General features: G+C 43.4%; 1 protein-coding gene across 3 annotated transcripts in view; it reads left to right on the top strand.

Annotated features, from left to right (window-relative positions):
• Window positions 1-19280, top strand: part of MANBAL (mannosidase, beta A, lysosomal-like) — a 30381-nt gene that overhangs the window by 4700 nt on the left and 6401 nt on the right. Inside the window, exon 2 of one of the 3 annotated variants that reach the window (XM_005868458.2) lies at window positions 8327-8533. In XM_005868458.2, the coding sequence (XP_005868520.1) occupies window positions 8384-8533 (150 nt within the window). In that variant the 5' untranslated portion in view covers window positions 8327-8383. The remainder of the gene's footprint in view (window positions 1-8326; window positions 8534-19280) is intronic. The other 2 variants (XM_005868457.2, XM_014541406.1) reach the window with 2 other exon arrangements.

Here is a 19280-nt window from a genome sequence, read left to right as displayed (position 1 = left end):
AAAAACTGTGGTACATCTACACAATGGAATACTATGCTGCTGTAAAAAAGAAGTTCTTAGCATTTGCAACAGAATGGATGGAAGTGGAGAGCATTATGGTAAGCAAAATAAGGCAGTAGGAGAAAGATAAATACCACATGATCTCACTCATTTGTGTAATATAGTAAACAACATAGGCTGATAAAAGGGGATAGATCCAGAGACAGAGAAGCAGTGATAAGACTGTCAAACCTCAGAGGGAAAGTAGGGGAGAGTGGGGGTAAGGGGGCAAGATCAACCAAAGGACTTGTATGCATGCATATAAGCTTAACTAATGGACACAGACAACGGGGGTGAGGGCATGAGTTGGGGAGGTTGGGGGGTTATGGTGGGATAAGGACACATAAGTAATACCTTAATCAATAAAGAGATTTAAAAAATTTTTTTTATGGTTTCCTGTCATCCTTCCTTGCCTCCATTGTCAAATATTAATTGAGTATAATGGCTTGGGTCGATTTCTGGGTTCTCTGTTATGTTCCATTGGTCTGTATGCCTGTTCTTGTGCCAGTAGTAGGCAGTTTTGAGAAGAGTGGCTTTGTAATATAGCTTGATATCTGGTATTGTGATCCCTCCAACTTTGTTCTTCTTTCTCAGGATTGCTTTGGCTATTTGGGGTCTTTTTTTATTCCATGTGAATTTTTGGAGGGTTTGTTGTAGCTCTGTGACATATGATGTTGGTATTTTAATGGGTATTGCATTGAATCTGTAGATTGCTTTGGGTAAGTATGGACATTTTAATGATGTTGATTCTACTAGTCAATGAACATGGTATATTCTTCTATTTATGTCTTCCTCTATCTCTTTTTTTCAACATCCTGTAGTTTTCCGAGTACAGGTCTTTTACCTCCTTAGTTAAGTTTATTCCTAGATATCTTTTTTTTTTTAAAAAATATGTTTTTATTGATTTCAGAGAGGAAGGGAGAGGGAGACAGAGATAGAAACATCAATGAGAGAGAATCATTGATCGGCTGCCTCCTGCACGCCCCCTGCTGGGGATCGAGCCTGCAACCCAGGCATATGCCCTTGACCAGAATCGAACCCGCAACCCTTCAGTCCGCAGGCCGACGCTCTATCCTCTGAGCCAAGCCGGCTAGGGCTATTCCTAGATATCTTAATTTTTTTGTTGCAATGGTAAATGGGATTTTTTTTTAGTTTTTCTTTCTCTGAGTTCATTATTGGTATATGAAAAAGCCATGGATTTCTGGGTGTTAATTTTGTATCCTGCTACATTGCCAAATTCATTTATTAAGTCTAGTAGTTTTTTTATAAAGTCTTTAGGGTTTTCTATGTACAATATCATGTCATCTGTGAATAATGAGTTTTACTTCTTTTCCAATTTGGATGCCTTTTATTTCTTCTTGTCTGAACGCTATGGCTAGTGTCCCCATCTCCCATTTATTTATTAATAAAAAAAGTTCCGTCATTTTAATGTATGTACATTTGTGCTTTATATTTTTTATTATTTATTTACCACAAGTAAAGGTCATGAATTGTTATCTTTCTTTTAAATTTTTTTTTACTGTTTCACTTCATTACTGCTGTGTGTGTGCTCCATGTGAGTGATGTAAGTGGGTTCTGATTTACAGCGAAAATCGCGCTATGTCGCGCCGTAGGAACGGATCTCCAACATAACCCGAGGACCTACTGTACTATGTTGAACAGGAGTGGTGAAAGTGGGCATCCCTGTCTTGTTCCTGTTCTTAGGCGAAATGGTTTTAGTTTTTGCCCATCGAGTATGATGTTGGCTGTAGGTTTGTCATATAAGGCTTTTATTATATTGAGGTATGATGCCTCTATATTGTCAGTCATTTAAAGTGCTGGCTAATAAAGTTAAAAAGAAAAAAGTGCTGGTTACAGCTTTGGAAATGGTTCCCACAGCTGTTTGAAAACCATTCATAGTGGGTGAGAGTTCAGGGTCTTGAGGAGTGAGCCAGTTTCAATCCTGACTTGGCCACTTCTCAGCCAAGTAATCCTGGCAGGGCCATGGAAGCTCTCTAAGCCCTGGTTTCCTCATCCTCATTGGTAATGCCTGCCTCCCAGACTGGTTGTAAAGTGAATGAGATGAGTGTGTGTGTACTCTGGGAAATGATCTTTTCACTGCTACTGCTGTGACAGTGGCCAGGGTGTGTTTGGGGCAATGGGAGCGGGGTGAACAAAGCCTGTCACAGGAAGCCTGAGGGTAATGCTCCTAATTGAGAACTGAAGGATGAGTAGGACTCTTGTGACTTCTGTAATCAGGAAAGGAGAACCCAGAAATACTGGCAGGCAGGCTGGTGTTGCTGGTGACCACCATATTAACGAACACAAATATAGAACATTTCCATCTTTGCAGAAAGTTTTATTGGATAGTGCTTCATTAAACCCTGTAAAAGTCTTGTGAAGGAAGTACATAGGGCATGGATTTTCCTTTTATTTTTTTAATTTTGTAATTATTATTTTTAAAATTCTTACTGGAGGATAAGATTTTAGATTTTAGAGGGAAAGGGAGAGAGAGAAACATCGGTGTGAGAGAGAACGATTGGTTGCCTTCATATATGTCCAGGAATCGAACACACAACCTAAGTATGTGCCCTGATTGGGAATCGAACACCAAACCTTTCAGTATACAGGATGAGGCTCCAACCAACTGAGCCATACTGACCAGGGCAGAATTTTCCTTGTAAATTGTATTCATTGTTTCAACATTATTCCAAAAATTAAAACTAATGATTCCTTCACTTTAACAGCAACTATTTACATTTTCCTATGGCCTCTTTTGATCTTTAGCCAAAGAAATCACAGTTTCTACATTGTTGCAATCACAGTGTTTATATAATTGTTTTATTTTTTCTTCTCTTTTTTTGTGATACAGTTTTTTATTTGGGAGGGACATATTTGTATTTTTATATGCTTTATATCTTTATTGGGGTGACACTGGTTAACAAAATTTATAGGTTTCAAGTGCATAGTTCCACAACACATCATCTTAAACTGTATTGTGTGTTCATTCCAAGTCAAGTCTCCTTCCATCACCATTTTTGTTTTCTTTTTTCAGTTAATGTTATTTTTCAAAGACTTTCCCCTGACCTGATACACATTTATATTTGTCTTTTTAGTGAAGGGGAATATGCCATGATCTGCCTTAATTGGGTTAACTGGTTTTTAATTGTTGGACACTTCCATTGCTTCCTGTTTTTCAGTATTATGAATAGCACTGCCATGAACTTTTTTATACCTGAAGCCTTTTTCTTCCTTTGAATTGTTTCCTTACTGTAAATTCTAGGAAGTGGGTTATTCAGTCAAAGGATATAGTCACTTTTATGGCTCTTGTTATATATTGCCTAGTTGCCATGAGAAAAAAAAAGACTAAATGCATTATGGCTTTGAATAGATACTGTTGTTTGGCTCCTGAAAACAGGAGGTCAAGAGATGGGCCCAAAGTGTAGCTAATTGCTGATGGAGTCAGGGTTTGTGCGCAGGATTCCTGACTTCTGGTCCCATGTCTTTTATTGTTGTTGTTAATCCTCACTTGAGGATATTTTTCCATTGATTTTTAGAGAAGGGAGAAACATCAATGTGAGAGAGACACATCAATTTGCCTCCTGCATGTGCCCCAACCAGGGCCAGGGATCAAGCCTGCAATTGAGGTACATGCCCTTGACCAGAATCCAGCCCCAGGCCCATCAGTTTGTAGGCCGACGCTTTATCCACTGAGCCAAACCAACTAGGGCCCATGTTTTTATTGTACTGCAAATATAACAGTGTTGTTGTGGTAACACTAATAAATCTAAATATTGATAAGCCAAGTAGGCTTGTTACAACCTTAAGGGTAAAGCTTGGGGCTGAACGCATTTTCCCCCCCAAAAGTTTATTTAGAACAGTGGTTCTCAACCTTCCTAATGCCGCGCGACCCTTTAATACAGTTCCTCATGTTGTGGTGACCCCCAATTTCATTGTTACAAATTGAACATAATTAAAGCATAGTGATTAATCACAAAAACAATATGTAATTATATATGTGTTTTCCGATGGTCTTAGGCGACCCCTGTGAAAGAGTCGTTCAACTCCCAAAGGGGTCGGGACCCACAGGTTGAGAACCGCTGATTTAGTAAGTCACAGAGTTAGAAGAAGTGAGCTGCAGAAGAAATGAGATCAGGAAATAAGTTACAGAGGGAAAAGAAAAAAAAATGAACCCTTGGAGTTAGGAGAAAGAGGCAAGGAAAACGAGCATGGGGGAGGGCTTGGGGAAGGAGAGAGAAAGAGAGGGAGGAAGGGAGGGAGGGAGGGAGGGGCTTCTGAAGGCATTTTAAAAAAATGTGTTTATAAGGTGCAACTGAAGAAATAAGAGGCCTTTCTTACACCTTGTTATTTACATGGCATAGTATATACAGCCCTGTTGGGGCTGTAGGTTTCCTCCAGTGAAGCTGTGCTCACAAGCTGCGTTGGAATTCATTTCAGGGCCAGTTTATGATCCACCCCCAAAAATCTGCCTGGTGTCTTAGCATCATACCTTGTATTTGACCAGAAATGGTATTCCTGAGCTTGCGGCCCCACCTGATTCACCACACTTGGATCCAGATGATGTTGGGTGCTTTCCAGAAATCAAACTCTCCCTGGGAGGATGAAGATCTGCCAGCTCTGAGAACTTTGGGGAGAAAAGGGGGAGGTGGGCTCAGGCTTTGAAGGCTATTCCTAAAGAAGACAAGTGGTGTGAAAAGGCGACCACCTTGTTGGCACAGCACAGGACCTTCCTCAGTGACCAGGTTGAAAAAGATACAATATATGTTTGCATAAGTCCCAGTCTCTTTAGTTAGAAGGTCATTTTTGTTATACTTTAGTCACTCCTCCTTCATGTTGGAAAATGTTGTAAAGTAATGAGCTGCGGGGCCAAAGTGGAGGAAGACCTAAGGACAGTCTTTAGCCAGAGCTATGCCATAGGAATACAATGCAGGCCACGGGTGTAATTGTAAATTTTCTAGTAGCAACATTTAAAAAGTAAAAAGAAACATAAAATTATTTTTTGTTGCCGAACCGGTTTGGCTCAGTGGATAGAGCGTCGGCCTGCGGACTCAAGGGTCCCAGGTTCGATTCCGGTCAAGGGCATGTACCTGGGTTGCGGGCACATCCCTACTGGGGGCTGTGCAGGAGGCAGCTGATCGATCTCTCTCATCAATGTTTCTAACTCTCTATCCCTCTCCCTTCTTCTCTGTAAAAATTCAATAAAATATATTTTAAAAAAATTATTTTTTGTTGTGGTAAACTACACATAACATAAAATTTATTATTTTAACTATACAATTCAGTGGCATTCACAACATTGTATAACCATCACCATCCTCTATTTCCAGAACTTTTTCATCATGCTAAACTGAAACTTTTTTTCTACCAGGGGGCAGATGCTCCGACCGGTAGCTATGATGTGCACTGACCACCGGGGGCAGATGCTCAATGCAGGAGCTGCCGAGCTGTGGTGACTTGGCAGCTGCGGTTCTCAGATGAGGCACCTGGAACTAGAGAAGAGGGAGCCCGATTCCAGGATGCAACACCCGAGAACCGCCCTCTCACAATCTGGGACCCCTCTGAGGGGGGATGTTGGAGAGCCGGTTTTGACCCGATTCCCCACAGGCCAGGCCAAGGGACCCCACTGGTGCACGAATCCATGCACCCGGCCTCTGGTTAAACAATAATTCCCCACTCCTCTCCTTTAACCCCTGATAACTTATATTCTCGTTTCTGTCTTTATGGATTTGCCTACTCTCAGTACCTCATATAAGTAGAATGATACAACATTTATCCTCTGTGTCTGACTTATTTCACTTAGCATATGTTTTCAGGGTTCATTCGTGTATCAGAATTTTATTCCTTTTAATAGTTGAATGATATTTCTTTGTATGTATATACCACATTTTGTTTATCCATTCATCTGTTGATAGACTCTTGACTATTTCCATCTTTTGAATATTATGAATAATGCAGCTGTGATTATTGATATACAAGTATCTGGTTGAGTCCTGCTTTCAGTTCTTTTGGGTATATGCCAAGGAGTGGAATTGCTGGATGATATGGTAATTTCTATGTTTAACTTTTTGAGACACCACCAAACTTTTTCAGTTTGTCTTTTCACTCTCTTGATAATGTCCTCTGATACACAAAAGATCTTTAATTCTTATGAAGTTCATTTTATTTTTTTCTTTGTTGCCAGTGCTTTTGGTGTCACATCCAAGAAATCCAATGTCACGAAAAGTTTCCCTTATGTTTTATTCCATAAGTTTTATAATTTTAGCTCTTGAGTTTAGATCTTTGATCCATTTTGAGTTAATTTTTGTATATGGTGTAAGGTAGGGGTCCAGCTTTATTCTTTTGTATGTGAATATCCAGTTTTGCTAGCACTGTTTGTTGAAAAGACTGCCCTTCCTCCATTGAATGGTCTTGTAACCCTTGTTCGGAAATGAATTGGCTGTATATGTGAGGATTTATTTCTGGGCACTCTATTCTATTCCATTGGCCTAGATCCTTATACCAGTACCACACTGTTTTGATTATTGTAGCTTTGTAACAAGTTTTGAAACCAGAAAGTGAATCCTCTAACTTTGTTCTTTCTTTTCAAAATCAGGTGAAATTGATAATGTAATCAATTTAACCCAATATATCATTTCAACATATAATCAAGATACATTATTAACGAGATCTTTTACATTCTTATGTTCATATCATCTTCTAAATTGAGTGTGTATTTAACAGTCATTCTCAGCTTGGACTAGCTATAGTTCAACTCTCAATAGCCACATGTGACTCTTGGCCACCACATTAGCTCAGATTTCACAGAAAATTGCATTGTGACACAGATCTCTGAAAAAACAAAGGGCTTTGGAGTCAGGTGGGCCTGGTTCCAAAGTAATTTAGCCCCTTGTTCGTTGAGGTGGGCAGAGGGAAGCCACTTGTGAGTGCTGTGGTAGAGGGGGAGTAGTTCAGTCAGGAAGGTGGCAATGAGAAAGACGTGCTTGGGAGGTGGCACTTGAGAGCTCAGCCTTGGAGGAAGAGCCTGGTGCTCTTAGAGAATTACAGGCAGTTCTTTCAGCTTGACCAGGGTATTAGGAGTGGGAGGCCAGGTAAAAGGAGAGGCTGGAGGTGGGCCGAAGCCAGACCCTCCACCACTGCCCCTGTCATCCATGTCCCCAGCATCTCCTTTTTTTTTTTTTTTTTTTTTAATATATTTTATTGATTTTTTACAGAGAGGAAGGGAGAGAGATAGAGAGCTAGAAACATCGATGAGAGAGAAACATCGATCAGCCGCCTCCTGCACATCCCCCACTGGGGATGTGCCCGCAACCCAGGTACATGCCCTTGACCGGAATCGAACCCGGGACCCCTCAGTCCGCAGGCCGACGCTCCATCCACCGAGCCAAACCGGCCTCGGCTCCCCAGCATCTCTTATTTGAGTTACTGGCAATAACCTCCTCACTGATCTCCGTGTCCACTCTGCACCCCTCCTCCCCTCATTAGTGTAAGTCAAGTCATGTCACTTCTCTGCTAAAAACACTCCCATGGCTTTACATGTTAATCAAATCGAAAGTGTGAGGGTTCTGCAAGGTCAGCCCCCACTCCTCTCTGATTTTACCTCTCTCCTCTCTCCCTCCTGAGCTCCCCTCTCTGGCCATTTTGGACTCATGTCCTTGCCCCCAGGGCCTCTCACTTGCTTTTTTCTCTGCCTGGGATATGTGCCCTAAGATGTTTCTATGGTTTACTCTCGCATTTCATATCTCTGCCACTTTATTCCCATCTCTTCTTCAGAGAGCACTTCCTGTCACTCTATACAAAATGAATGATGCCCTTCTTAAGTTTTGTTTTTTTAAAAACAGTTGTAAATAGCTGGTGTTTCACATCTGGATGTGTTTTTGCCTCTTTCCTGAGATGTAGACCCTATGAGAATAGAGATATGTCTGTTTTACTCACTCTTCAATGCTTGGTGTTCACTAAGTATTTGTTGAATGAATGACTAGATGAATAAATGAACACATAAGAAACATAGCAGGCCTTCAGTAAATGTGTGTTGATTTGAGATTTTTGTTGAAGTGTTTGCATTTACTTATTTATTTTTTCCTAACTTTATAATTGGAAAAAAATCAAACATACCAAAAAGTTGAAAGAATGGTTCAATGACTATCCATATATACTCCACCTAGATTCAATAATTGATTTCACCACCATTGTTTTATATATTCTTGCATATATATGTGTGTGTGTGTGTGTTGTGTAATGGTACCATTTAAAAGTCAGTTGTAGAAAATGACACTTACCCTTTGCCTTTAGAAGTTGGCTCTGGAGTGTGGTGAGTCCTCAGAGGAGACCTCAGATAGCAGGAGCCATGGCCTCTGACCTGGACTTCTCACCTCCTGAGGTGCCTGAGCCCACATTCCTGGAGAACCTGCTACGGTATGGACTCTTCCTGGGGGCCATCTTCCAGCTCATCTGTGTGCTGGCCATCATCATACCTGTTCCCAAGTCCCACGAGGCGGTGAGTCCTTCCTTCTTTGTGTCCCTTAGCTCCCCAGGGTGGGTCTGGGTAGTAAAAATAGATATCACAGCAACAAAGATCAGCAGGGACTATGCTGGGCTTTATTGATAAGGTGTCCCTAACTTCCTGCCTGGTGACATTGAGCCATGTGATTAATACTTTATTTGTTCACATGTGTGTTTAGCAGATTTTTATTTCGTGTTACACTCTGCTAAAAGATGAGGTGTCTGCCCTCCAGGGCAGATGTGAAACATACACATCTGAGAAGTACAGGTGCTGTGAGGGTGATGGCAAGAGGGCACCTGAGTGGCTAGGTCACTTTTCCTCCCCAAGGGAGAGGGAACTGCATGGTAAGTACCTGAGGAATAAAGGAGGGGCTAGTTCAAGGAACTGAATGCAGGTGATGGCGGTTAGAGCTCAGAGGGGACATGATGAGAGAGGTGCAGAAGAGTCGGCAGAGCCCAGAGGATTTTAAGTAAGAGAATGACATGATCAGATTGGCTTTTTTGTTGCTTTGACTCTTATTCTATAGTTATACACCCTCCTTCCACCACCACCACCACCACCACCACCACCACCACCACCACCACCACCCTTACTTTTCTCAAGATATTAATCAATATCTTGGTGAAAGCAGGTCATTGTCATCTAGGATATCCACATGCAGGATTTGGCTGATTGCGTCTTTGTGGTGTCACTTGCCCTGTTTCTCTGTTTCACATATTTCCTATCAATAGAAAATTTGATAGAGGCTTGATTCAATTCAGATCAGGTTATTGTTGAGAACACGTCATAGCTGGTGCTGTGTACTTCCTGTCCTATGTCATCAATAGGCAGATGGTGTCTGGTTGTTACACATTTAAAGATTCTAGGGTTGATCATTGGGATAAGATGAAGTTAGCTGATCCCTCTGTTATAAATCCCATAAGTCTTTCCCCTAGATGGTTTTAGCACTCATGGATGATCATTGCTTAGATCCATTATTTCTTTCTCCATTTATTTGTTGGAATTCTTCATTGAAGAAGGCCTTTTCCTTATTGTCTGTGTGGTTACTCTGAAATGCTGTTCATACTAAAAGGTAGGATTTATGCTTGGATCTTTCTCTTTATTAATTTTTAGAGTAGTGAGTTTGGGCTTTAACAGTCTCCAATTTTAACTAGCAAAGCTTTGGTTTTCATATATTTTGAACATATATATCTATATGTTTGTTAGGTTTTAATTTTAGGTGTTTTTTTTTTTTTTTTTTAATGCTCAAATAGTCTCAGTGAGAGCTCCATTGAGTTGTGTGAAATATTGTCTACCAGGGAAAGCCATTAGAGACTCATTGCCTAGGGCAGGGGTGGGCAACCCCTTGGCATGCGTGCCAAACATGGCACGCCAGTAACTTTTGCTGGCACGCGAAACCCTCTCTTATAATCTTCCATTTACAATTTTTTTCTTAATATCGACTTTTTTATTTTTCAGATAAATTCAGTGTAGGTGCATCTTAGATAAATAAATAATTTTACATAACAAGTTATCTTAAAGACCATAGACATGGATTGACAAGAGAGGGGAAGAGCAATTTCTATGCCTCTGCCTTAACTCTCCCTGCCTTCCTAGATCCGACCAGTGTTTTGGTTTCATCCACATACGCTTGTGAATCTTTGTTCTCAGTGATGAATTTTGTTAAGTCTCGTAAATGGAGTAGCCTGACGGATGAAAGTAGTAGCTCGTGCATATCTCTGAAGGTCATGAAATATAAACCTGATGTAAAATCTCTGTCATCAGTGATGCAGCAGCAAAAGTCCCACTGATAATATCAAACGGAGTCATAAAGTTTTCTGTCGGACTATCAGTGTACATGTATACATTAAAAAATAAATGTATTTTTCATCATCATATACTGTGTTTTTGTCGCTCGAATGAATTTTATTATTTCTCAAGGTTCTTCACATACGTACACCTTAAGAGATATCAAGTAGGCGTAACATGTTCTCAAAAAATTAGGGTTGGCACGCAGAAGAATTTTGAGTCAGATTTTGCTGGTTTTGGCACGCACTCACAGAAAGGTTGCCCACCCCTGGCCTAGGGTTTTTATTGGGGATGGTCACATAGCACCCTCTGCTTAGTACAGACTAAACTTCCAGACTTCTAGCAGGAAAGCAGGTATTCAGCATAAACCTTATTGTTTGCACAAATAGTTTGTAGACACAGTGAGCCACCCCAGTTCTGGTAATGGTGGGAACCACCCCAAATCCAGTTTCCCAGATGCCAACCAAGGGCCAGCCTTACAAGCTGACTTTTCTAAGGATAGCAGCTTTTTTAATGGTACTCTATTCTGCACACCTACGATATACTTGTTATAGTTTTAAAATAACTATATTGGTTTCACTCTAATAGTAAGACTCAGAGTGAAACTTAAGATTTCTTTGTGGTTCTGTTTTGGCCTACAGATACGTTCAGGAAGGGATGTCTAGTCAGAGTACTGTGTTCAGTAATTCTTTTCTTCATATAGGTATACTTCCATCATGACATACAATTAGGTTAATTTGCTTTAATTTGTTTTTAATTTTTAGGGCTTTTTTTTCTTTTGATTTAATTAAAATTATATAAAACATTTATATACAACATTTCCCAAAGTCAAAACTGTATAACAAGATACAGTCACAGAAGTTTCCTTTAATCTCAGTATTCTTCAACCTTTTCCCTTCCTTCCTCCAACTAGGTGGCCTTTTTTATTATTTTGATTTATCCTTCCTTTGTTTTTTTTTGAAAACATACACAAATGTATATTTGTGATATATGGTTATTTCACATATATATATATATGTATGTATGTATGTATGTATACTCCCTCTTTGATACACATAAGGTAGCGTACTATTACGAGTAAACACAGTTTCACATCTTTCTTTTTTCGCTTAACAGAATACAATGTGTTCTGGAGACCCCTATGTCCTGGAGATGACTGTGTCTCAGAGAGCCTGCTGTAGAACTGGGAGGATGATGGGAATTTACTGGATGCAGTGGGGAACCTGGTGAAGGAGCAGGCTTGGATGGGGGTGGAGAAGGAACATGCTGAGTTCAGTTTTAAACAGGTGCCTTTAAGATGTACAGGTCTGTATCAGGAGAATCACCTGGGCTGAGGGTTGATCAACATTTGGGAATTGATGACTTGTAACTGAAGCCAAAGGAGAGAATGAGGTCTCCTTAGGAGAGAATATGGAGCGAGATGAGAAGAGGGGCCTTAAGGAGCGCTAGCACATAGGGAATAGGCAGGGAGGAGCAGTGTGGGGGCGGGGGCCTTGGTAAATATGGACAGGCTTGTGGCCTCTAAGTGGTTCTGTCCATCTCTGTTTCTTATTCTGGTATTTTGAGAAGGGGGTCATGATTGGAGTTTTTCCACCCACAATTGTATCACATTGTAAAAACGTAATCCCTGTGCTTGGGGACTCTGTCCTCAGACATGGCATGCTATTGGGCATTATAAATAACAAACATTTTTATTGTCATTGGCCACTGGTGAAGCCAGCTAAGAGTTCCAAAGGAAGGAGGTGATAAATGTTCTTGTTTTATAGGCAGAGATGTAAAGTCAGAGGTGTGTGGCCTTTTGGAGAGCTGCTGATTGTGTCTTAACCCTACGAGGCTAGCCACAGAGGCCTAGGTCAGTTTAGCAAACTTTCAGAAAGAGGGGTGCCCTTTACTGATCTCTGAGGTTTTTTAGTGGTGCAGTGGATTGAGGTCTTTTGAGGCAGGGAGTTGACAAGTTGACAAAGGGTTTACAGTATGCCTCCATTCTCCCTCCCCTGACTTACCCTGCCATTTAGAGATTAATTTGGGACAACAATCTCATCTTTTAAAATATAAATATAGTACATAAGTTTTCATTTTAATTTATCTTTGCAATTTAGGGGGAGTGAGTCTCACATGAGTGAATTGTCTTCAAAACTGAAGCTTACTGTTTTAGCTCCCCCCCCCCCCCCCCCCCCCCCAGTTTTCCAATGGATCAGTAACAAAAAATACAGTACCATTAATTTAACTTCTTATTGGTGCATCACTAGCAAATGGCCCCAGTTATGCCAGCTTTCCTGTGTGCCTCCATAATGCAGCCTTCTCTCACTCAGACTCCTGAAGAAACGGAGAGGAAAGAACACAACATTCTGTGCATAAACAGTCTTCCAGAGAGAGAGAGAGAGAGAGAGAGAGAGAGATTGAGATTGGTTTGGAATTTGGATGGGGAGGGAAAAAATGGGGGGTTTAACTTGGGGCTAGGCAGCTCTTAGGAAGGAAGGGAGCCTGTGGGAATGGGGACAGTTTGTGGGACTCCAGGCAGCCCAAGGGCAGGAGGGAGGTACCTGGAAGTGGAGGGTGGCTGGAGGTGGGAGAGGGCAAGAGTAGGGGTGGGAGGATCCAGAGAACAATCTTGTTCTTTTTGCTTTGTTGCTTAGGGCAAAATCATCTCTCTTGCTTGGCCTATAGAAAGAAACAAGGTTTATTAGTAGCTTTTTGGGTCAGAAGATAATATTTTTGGCTCCAGATGATGGGAAAGCCTTTGCAAAGCAAAAGAATGTCTTTCCTGTTGTTCCAGTAAGCTGATTTTTTGCAACTAGTTTGTGACTTCAGTACTTCAATACATAGATTATTTGAAAGCTCTTTTGAGGGTAATCAGGGAAGAAAAAAGGAACACATATAAATACTTCCCACCCCCTCCCCCTTCCTTTTCATATTAGGAGCAAGAACCAATTGGTAAAATCAAAACTAAAGGTCCTAGAATCCTAAGCCAAATGAGGATTTCCCCCCGCCTCATTGACACCTCATTAAACTAAGACCCGAGAAAACAAACATTTGTTTGAGCCTGGGCTGCCCCCATAGAGATTTTGATTCAGTTCTCTGAGGCCCTGGCTTAGTATTTTCTTCAAATGCCCAGGTGATTCTGTTATGTAGCCATTGGAATAGTCCTTAGACCACTTCCTGAAGCACAAACCAATTTCGGGACAAGAGGTGTTCAGTTCTACAAGTGTTAGGTGTGAAATGGTAGCAAGACATCCAAGTGAGAAGTTGGGAATAGAGACTGGGAATTATTTTATCAGCATAGCATTATTTCTTAAAACCCTAAGAATGAATTGCTAAGCTTTTCAAGGGAAATTGAAATTCAGGAGAGGCCTGAACTTAAGGCATTGCCCGAACTACTTGAAGTAGCTTCTGTGCAGTGTAGATATACTGAAGAGATGGGGGTACTGTGCCCGAGCAGGGATGCAGCTGGGCCTCTGGAAGGGGTGGGAACTCGGGACCCCATCACCCACCATCTGCATCCCCTTGGCTTCTCCTCTCTGTCTGTTTCCTGCCTTTCACTTCTCTTACCTGGGCCCTGCTTCCTCTGTGCGCTGTCGTTGTGGTTAAGGAGAAACATGGCCACTAACAGCACCCAGAGCTGAAGTCCTTCAGCTGCAACATCTGGAGGCTGCCTTCCTGCTTGGTCCCAGTTTCAAAATCCCCAGAGAAGGAACTGTAGCTGACCTAACTTGGGACAGCTATGGCCTGTGTGGGGGAAGGTGAGGGTCCTGTGGCGTGACCTCTGGGAGCGGAGGGGAAGGTCAGTTCTCAAAGGAGCAGGAGTGCTGTGCAGACAAAGCGGGGGTCTGCATTCCTCTCGCTCTCTCAGGAGACTGGGCTGAGCAGTGGGCAGACAACCAGGAGACTGTGGTCTCCATGAAAACCACCCAGTGGTTCAGGAGAGCACGTGGAAAACCCAGTCCCCACAGAGACCGGGTGATGAAAACAATCGTGTGATTGAGGAGAAGCTGCTCAGTTTGACGACAATGCTGTGTTCAGGCTGCTCCTTCAGTTTGGTTTCAGTAGAACAGAGTTCTTAATGGGGAGTTCCTGAGTCCCTAGGGCAGTGATGGCGAACCTATGACACGCGTGTCAGAGGTGACATGCGAACTCATTTTTTTGGTTGATTTTTCTTTGTTAAATGGCATTTAAATATATAAAATAAATATCAAAAATATAAGTCTTTGTTTTACTATGGTTGCAAATATCAAAAAATGTCTATATGTGACACGGCACCAGAGTTAAGTTAGGGTTTTTCAAAATGCTGACACGCCGAGCTCAAAAGGTTCGCCATCACTGCCCTAGGGGGTCCCTAGAGAGGCTTTAGAAGTCTGTGAGCTCCCTGGAATCGTGTACAAAAATGTGACATTTTCATGTTCATGCACATTTCCTGGGAAGATAGTCCAAAGCTTTTCTCAAAGTGGAGTGCTGTAGTTTAATGAGGTGGGAGTCCAGTTCCTGGAATTTCCAGAGTGGCTAATAAGACAGTGAAGGTAGGGAGCCCTCTCCCCTCTCGTCCTGAAAGCCTGCCTGAGCTGACTCCCAAGCCTCCTTTGGACCAGTTTCTACACACAATGTGGATCCACTCAATCCTCAGCCAGTAGGTGTTGACTTAGTTCAGTGACTCATGCAGCAGATAGTAATAGTTCATCTGGCAGTTAATCATGAATTCTAGTAGTTTAAATGCTGACTGCTCTGATATCTTCAGATGTTTTGGTCACATCTCCCCAGCCATCCGGTGCCTTCATTTCCACTCTGATGTCTTTGTGGATTGCCACAGTCTCTTCTTGTATTAATGGGGACACTTTCTGTGGAAAGTTCAGAAACTCAGCTCCAGCAGTTTCCCAGAAAATGGTATTGGCTCTTCGAACTGGGAATTTCAAGGCACAGCTGGGTTCAGAGGCTCAATAGGGTTCTGTTGGTCTCTTCATTCCTGGAGGCTTTCCTGCAAGTGTTGACTTCATTCTCAGCCCCTTGCCATGTGTCAGGAAGATGGCTGCAGCGGCCCCAGTTTGCATCCAATTGCTCGTTATTAACAAGCAAGAGGGGCCATTTCTCTAAGCTCATGGCAAACTCATGCAAGACCTCTGCTTCACATGCTTGCACCTTCTCCACAGGTGGGAAGGGCAATGGGTACCATTTCTGCCAGGCAACCTGAACTGTCTACTAGTATTCCTATGTCCACAGTGACTGAGAGGCCCCAGAACCACATGGAACAGAGAAAGGGAAGGGCCCTAATCTAAAGGAGGTGCTGGGCAGACAAAGACTATTGATGGCCAGCATTGTGATCCAGTGGAGGGCAACTCACCAGAATTGATGACAAGAGTGCTGGCTTTCAATGCAATGCCCAGGTAGACCTCTCTGTCAGCCAGAAAACCCTGCAGTGTTGGAGCCCTGGAACCAGTTTTTGGATGGCACCCTCCTGGGGCAGTGGCCTAGAAGTTCAGGACCCTGCTGGGAAATTCTGCATGAGGGTCTTGATTTTATACTAGGCCCCCCGATTGCCAGTAAAGGCTGCCCTAGTAAATAATTAACCTGGGCAAGTGTATTCCTATTCTTAGCACCTTAGGAGACAGGTTGCAGAACCAACTGTGCAATTCTGCCCTGTACTTTTTTTTAAGCTTAAGAGGAGTTTGCAGTTGAAATGGGCAGCAGGGATTTTTCCACTTAGTGAGTCGTCTCTGAGAGATTGCTGTGTGGTGGGCAGGGTAAAAGTATAAACATGGTCTCGAGATGTGAACCTGCTTGTGGGAGAGACATCTGGACACATAGGGAACCGCAGACCAGCTGGTGGGAAGGGCCTGTGTTGTGCTGACTTGTGTCTGGAATTAACTCCTAAGGCTTTCCTCACTAATTACAGTTCTCCTTGCCTGCCAAGCACGTCCTGGACGCATGTCTCTGTGTCGAGCCCACATGGACGGCCTCCCCTGCTCCCTGTTTCAGCTAGTCCTGTTCTCCTCAAGGCTAGAGCTGGTTCCATCTCTGCAAGGTCTTTTCAGCGCCCACCCTGCCCAGGGCTCTGGGCAGGAGTGCACAGTGGGGCAGAAGGAGCTTCAGCACTAATCACACCTGGCCCGCGTGCTGGCCCACCCTCATCTCCCTGAGCCTGTGTGCTGAGCTGTAAAAGGAGGACACGCCCGGCCCACAGAGTTCTTGAGGATCAAGTGAGATAAGGTGTGTGGGGTTTTCTGAGCTGAGCACAGTGGTTTTCTTTCCTGGACCAGCTTAGAGGAAAGCACGGTTTCAGTCTGTGCAGAATGACATTTGGTCCTGATTTATAGGACAAATCCACACCGAACTGTGTAGTGGAAACCATAAAATTCTGGGCGCTTTCCCTGCTGGAAGGGATTTGATGTATTGTGGCACAGATTCGATTATTTGAAGCTGATGAATAGCAGCAATTTTCTGGCCTCGTAAGCGGTTGTGGAGCTGCTTCATTATTGATGAGGCCTCTGTCCACAGAGGACATCTCTGCAGACCCAGGAGCCTCCTGGCAGGAGACGTTTTCTTTTACTCCTGACAGTGTGATTGTCGAGGAAACTTAAAACTTGCTTTAGAGGAAGAGAGGTGTTCCCAGATTTAAAGGTGGGGCTGTAGCTTTTGGAATCTGCCCCCTGCCTGGCTTGTACCAGCAACGTGCAGTTGAAGAGAAATTAAGTCAGCCATTCTTGCCAGCCAGGGACTTGGAGCTCCAGCTCTGTGTGGCTAGGACCCCAGCAGCCGAATCGTGTGTAATAGCTGCCTTGCTTCCCTACAGCTTGCGGGGAAGGCAGCTGTGCCTCCGTGGACCAGCCTTAGTTTCCTCACCTGTAAAATGGAGCTTACAGTGGCTGGCTGGTCAGGGTGATGGGAGGCTCACTGAGCTGATGGTTGTGAAGCACCCACATGGTTTACATCACTAAGTATGCATTATCTTCTGCATCACCCTATGGTGCCCGGCACAGAACCTGCTTAACACTGGGCATAGACAGATGGGTGATGAATGCGGAGTGCCTGTGCTGAGCATGACAGGGAACTGAATACCTGGGAGTTGCTAGCTTGATTAGTAACCCAGAGTGACAGAGTGGGATGCATGAAGGGGTGTGTCCTGAGACAGAGTCGAGGCTAGAGTGACAGGGCCCTCTATTGAGAGGGAGCCAGGTACACTTTTAAAGCAGAAAACAGACGCGGTCTGAAACAGCAGTTTTAGATTCTGAAAGCAATGTGGCAGGTGGTCAGGAAAATCTGTGGGAGGCTGATACAATGAGGCAGGCAGGAGACTGCGGGGTCTGATCTGGCACAGTAGTGTGTGTCCAAAGGGGATGGTGGAATGAGAGCCCATTGGAAGGCAGAGTGGACAGGACCTGGGGACAGGTGGGATGTGGGGCACCAGGGAATGATGAGAACTCAGAAATGACTCGGAGCTTTCTGGCTTGGGTAACTAGGTGGGTGACAATGCCAGAAACTGAGATGGGAAAGAGAGGAGGAGGTCTGGATGAGGAGACAGATAAGACATTCAGATGACTCGATGACTGTTATGTGTACACACACCTACAGAGAATTGCTTTCATCTGTAGAAAGTAAAGCATGACTCGAGGAGCACTAACCCACTTTCCTGACTCCTGTAGAACTTTCATCACAAACAGGGGTCCTGGATGACCCATTGACAGACAGAATCTAGAACCAGTTGTCCTTGTCAACTTGTGAAAGTAGATTTCACAGTTGACTCAAATTATCCATCTCCATAACCCTGAGGTCACTTAGGAAGCTGGAGAGGTATCCTGTATATAACCATTAAGAGCTTAGGTTCAAATCCTGGCTCTGCTGCTCACCAACAGACCTTAGCCAAGTCACTACCTCTCTGAGTATCTCTTCTTTCATCTACAAAATGGGCTCATTAGGGCACTTTGTGAGGCTAAAGTAAGATATGTCCAAACCATGGAACACAGGCATATTGTAAATAATATGAGCAGCTGTTGTGGCTGTTGTTATTAATGGTTGCTATGTCTAGTCCTATATGCTTCAGGGTATGTATATTGGATTTAAAATCTGCTTGTGTCCTCTGTGCCATGGAAAAAGTGATGCTTAGTCTTATGTTATAGGGATCTCTCATGGTTATGGGAGATCTTGCCTGTTCTTTCATTTCACTCATTCATTCATTCATTCAGCAACAATTGAAGTTGTCCCAAGGAGCTCACAGGCTAATAGGGGAGACCAACATGAGAACATGTAACTATGATAAGATAATAGTGGCATTAAAAGGTTCCTGGGGCCCTGCGGGGTAGAGGTGGAGGAGAGATGTACTTGGCTACAAGTAGAGGAGTAGAGAAGGAAGATTAGACTGTGAGTAGGAGTGTGTTCTACTTACTGAACCAAACCATGGGGAGGGCTTTACTGGGAGGCCAAGGAAAGAAGGGTGCTACTCTTGTTAGGGGTGACCAGTGGGAGTCTGGGGCCTGACCCAGTGTTTGTGGGGGGTGGTGGAGAAGAGCACAGTTGAAGCTGGAGAGGTGGTCTCCTTAGATGCCATCCCAGGTGTGGGACATGAGACTGTGGGTGATGGAATCAAAGGGGACGGCAGATGGATGTCAGTTTCTCTGTGGATTCCAAACTGGGCCCCTCTGAAACCGGTGGAGCTCAGAGCGGGGCTCCACCTGGAGATCCTGGCAGGCCTCAGCAAGTGCCCTGTGCATAAACCATTGGTCTAATCAGGGCCTGTTTGCCCAGGGCACTCAGGGACCCACTGGTTTCCAGGGACTGACGGGTACTGCTCCCAAGGTCTCCCAAGGTATTGTGCCCTGTGGGGTTTGCCTTAAACAGTAGCCTTCCCGCTGAGCTCTGCAGCCTGCAGCCTGTGCACTTGACACACTGGCTCCTCTGAAGTTTGGTTTTGTTTGCTTTTATAATGGGACTCTTTTTTTTTTTTTTTTTCTCCTTTTTTCTTAAAACTTGT

This window comes from Myotis brandtii, unplaced genomic scaffold (genome assembly GCF_000412655.1).
Source record: "Myotis brandtii unplaced genomic scaffold, ASM41265v1 scaffold27, whole genome shotgun sequence".
Lineage (NCBI taxonomy): Eukaryota > Metazoa > Chordata > Mammalia > Chiroptera > Vespertilionidae > Myotis > Myotis brandtii.
This window is presented reverse-complemented; position numbering and strand designations above follow the sequence as displayed.